This window comes from Dendroctonus ponderosae, unplaced genomic scaffold (assembly GCF_020466585.1).
Source record: "Dendroctonus ponderosae isolate FM_Combo_2020 unplaced genomic scaffold, Dpon_F_20191213v2 Dpon_F_20191213_9, whole genome shotgun sequence".
NCBI classification, from domain to species: Eukaryota; Metazoa; Arthropoda; class Insecta; order Coleoptera; family Curculionidae; genus Dendroctonus; species Dendroctonus ponderosae.
In genome coordinates, this window is record NW_026019116.1 from 8,344,110 (window position 1) to 8,347,030 (window position 2,921).

The 2,921-nt window shown below is 36.5% G+C and overlaps 2 protein-coding genes across 2 annotated transcripts in view; one reads left to right on the plus strand and one right to left on the minus strand.

Annotated features, from left to right (window-relative positions):
* Positions 1-442: 442 nt before the first annotated feature.
* Positions 443-1,610, plus strand: LOC109538922. The gene is made up of 3 exons (XM_019906363.2): positions 443-590; positions 942-1,095; positions 1,166-1,610. Exons 1-3 carry the CDS (start codon positions 516-518, stop codon positions 1,546-1,548), a joined length of 612 nt encoding a protein of 203 aa, XP_019761922.1. The 5' UTR covers positions 443-515; the 3' UTR covers positions 1,549-1,610.
* Positions 1,539-2,921, minus strand: part of LOC109538924 (serine protease HTRA2, mitochondrial-like) — a 3,173-nt gene continuing 1,790 nt past the window's right edge. The window contains exons 4-5 of the mRNA XM_048669918.1: positions 1,860-2,067; positions 1,539-1,753 (exon numbers count right to left, since the gene is read on the minus strand). Coding sequence (XP_048525875.1) covers positions 1,597-1,753; positions 1,860-2,067 — 365 coding nt within the window. The 3' untranslated portion in view covers positions 1,539-1,596. The remainder of the gene's footprint in view (positions 1,754-1,859; positions 2,068-2,921) is intronic.

Sequence of the window (2,921 nt, forward strand, 5' to 3'; positions counted from 1 at the left end):
AGGTTTTAGTAGTAAGAAGATTTACTTTTACATGCCCTTACTTTTCTGCTGCGGGCACGCAAAATTTATATTCAACCAATTTGGAATATACCGTAAATATACATTTATGTATATTACCGGAATATTTGTTTTGAATATACTAGGTATATTCACCTACACATATACACAATATGTACATACCTGGCATGTTCATCTGCACATATACCCAATATGTACATATATGTACATACCTAGGATATAGTTTTTATGAACTTTGATGAATATGCATGCATGTATATTCCACGAACATTCATGTTAGGAATGTTCACCTATGTATATTCCCAGGATATTCTCGCAATGTTTTATGTCATTTTTTGAACATTCTGGGATATTCATAGAATATCAAATGCTATCTGAGTTTGATTGAATCTTCAATATCCAGTATGTAAGTATATGATAAGATAACCGTGATAATACTGTTGTCACACCCAATATTCTTATTGCTCATTTATGTGTAGAAGCCAAATGAAATAATAATGGGAATTTTCTTTTGTTTTGTAGTTTTTGTTAGTAGTGCATGTTGCGTTTCGGGCACTGTGATTGCAGATGTGGTAGGTATCTGAAAGTTATAGCCAAAAGTCTACTACGTACTCTGTGGGTACAGTTTAGAGCGGCAATTAATATAGATCCCGTTGACTCCTATTTTAAGGAATACTAGTTAACTTAAGCGGCCGCTCCCAATTCAGTTCGAGACAATGGATCTATAACTTTTTGTTACAACTAAATTTTTTCCTGTTAACCATCACTTTTCAAAGCTGAAGTTATTCATCGCGAGGAAATTCATGCGACTTGAAAGTCTCCGACTTACTCAGCTTTTTGAGCAGCTAATCATTCCACCTTTCAAGTGTTGTTGCAGATATCATTACCGATAACTTAGTGATTATAGATAACTTGACTTTCAGGACGCTTCAGCTCTTGCGGAAAGTATCTTTAGACCTTCCCGCTTTACTAAGCCCTATTATAAGGCATCTGTGATTGATGGGCAGATCGTATTTGCAGATGGCCCAATTGTTATCGATAATGCACACGAGGACATGTATTTCGTGATCAGTTCCGGTGGGTATTTGACGACGAATAGCAACTAAACATGTGTATAACTCGCGTAAGCTCGAAATGTCCATTTCAGGCAACTATCCGGATTATTCACTTACTATCTCGGACTCGGACAGTTCGGACCAGAAGCTGCTGCAATTAGAGCTTATTTCAGCTGATACCATTATTCCGGATTTCGATGTAATCAGTCTGGAAGCTTTGGACGAAGATTTAGCTCCAATATCCCGTACCACAGTACTTCTGTTTAATCCTAGTATACAATCGAATATTTACAAGATGATATTCAAAGTCGACGGACATGAATACATAATCTTAGACTTTTTCTATTTCAAGTGGTTTTTAGGTTTACTCATAGTAACAGGATTGTTGATCTTACTCATTGAGCTGCACGAGATCGTTAAACACATCCGTATTTCCAGAAAAACTGGCAACTACGAACAACTGCAAACTGTATAAATTGATTATATTAATTAAAAAATATACGGAGGGCGACATGGAAAATGTTTAACTCAGGTGGAGAGTGACCGTTTTCTGTTTTCCCTTGTTGATGACCCCTATTTCCAGAGCGTTCCTCGATGAGCTGAAGTTGTACAGCTCCATTGGCTTCTGCACAGGGATTCCATTTACGTGAGTTATTATATCGCCAGCTTCTAGACCACTTCTGAAGTAATTTAGAGGGTTTTTTTTTTGTTTTGTTCAGTTATTTTGTTCCATGTGGGAAAAGTACACTTTTGTTGATTCGCGTAGGTATATTTCGCTTTACTTACTTGAAAGCAGAAGTCCCGGGTATAACTTTCCAAACTAATAGACCGTGAGTAATGTCTTTGGGCATAATTCGATTTTCTTTGCTCAACTCTACCAATAGTTCGGGTGTGATTGATATAGTGGTTAGTCCAAATAGCGCTTGTCCAATTCGATCGCCATTGCTTGCGTTCAATCGGAATTTTGAATTTTCCAGAAATTTTTTCGCATATTCTTGAACAAAATTGATTGACAATTGACAATTGACAATTTGATATACATAGGGTAATTCCGGGAGAGATGAACCACCGCCTGAGATGGACCAGTCGGGTATTTTTGACTGTACATGGTATATGAAAAATATTTCAACGATACCTCGTCAAGAAAATGCCCTGCGTCTTTCACTTAACAACCTAACCGAGAACGACTGATTTCATAGTCGCCAGAGGCGCTACAGACCATAAAGAGCTACAGAATAAATCATGACATAACCCACTGTAGGAAAATATTCTGTGGATGAATGCGATAACGCAAGTCAAATGTCAAATAAATCTTCCCCATTGTTGTTTATGGGTTTGTCAAGATGTCTGTCAATGTTGATTATTCGCTGTCATCCAAAGAAAAAGCGTATGCCGATTTTATTCATTTCTGACGATATAATCTGTGATAAGTTGTGAGGTTTCGGGCCTTATGCTTCCTGCACATACGGGATTGTGATATGTTTCCCCATGTTCTCCAATACGTAATTTGTGAATGTTTTGTTGGGTAAGTCGAAATCACTTGGCTTATTATTCAGGTGGCATTTTCATCAAGAAACAAATAAATGGAAAAGAGGATATTTTTCTCATTAGAGCTAGTTCATAGCATCGGGTTGCTCACCGCTAAAACCGGTACTTAATACCTCTGTATTATGTAGAATTACAGATTAATATTTAAACAGACCGATAGGTCGATAGCCTTTTTTAGAAATAAAGATGTTTACTACTACTACTATTTAAACAGAAACCTCTGTTCAAAATGAATAATGATATTTTCATATTTTCAGATTATCTTTTTCCTTATTTGTTTTCATAAATCGTCAATAATCT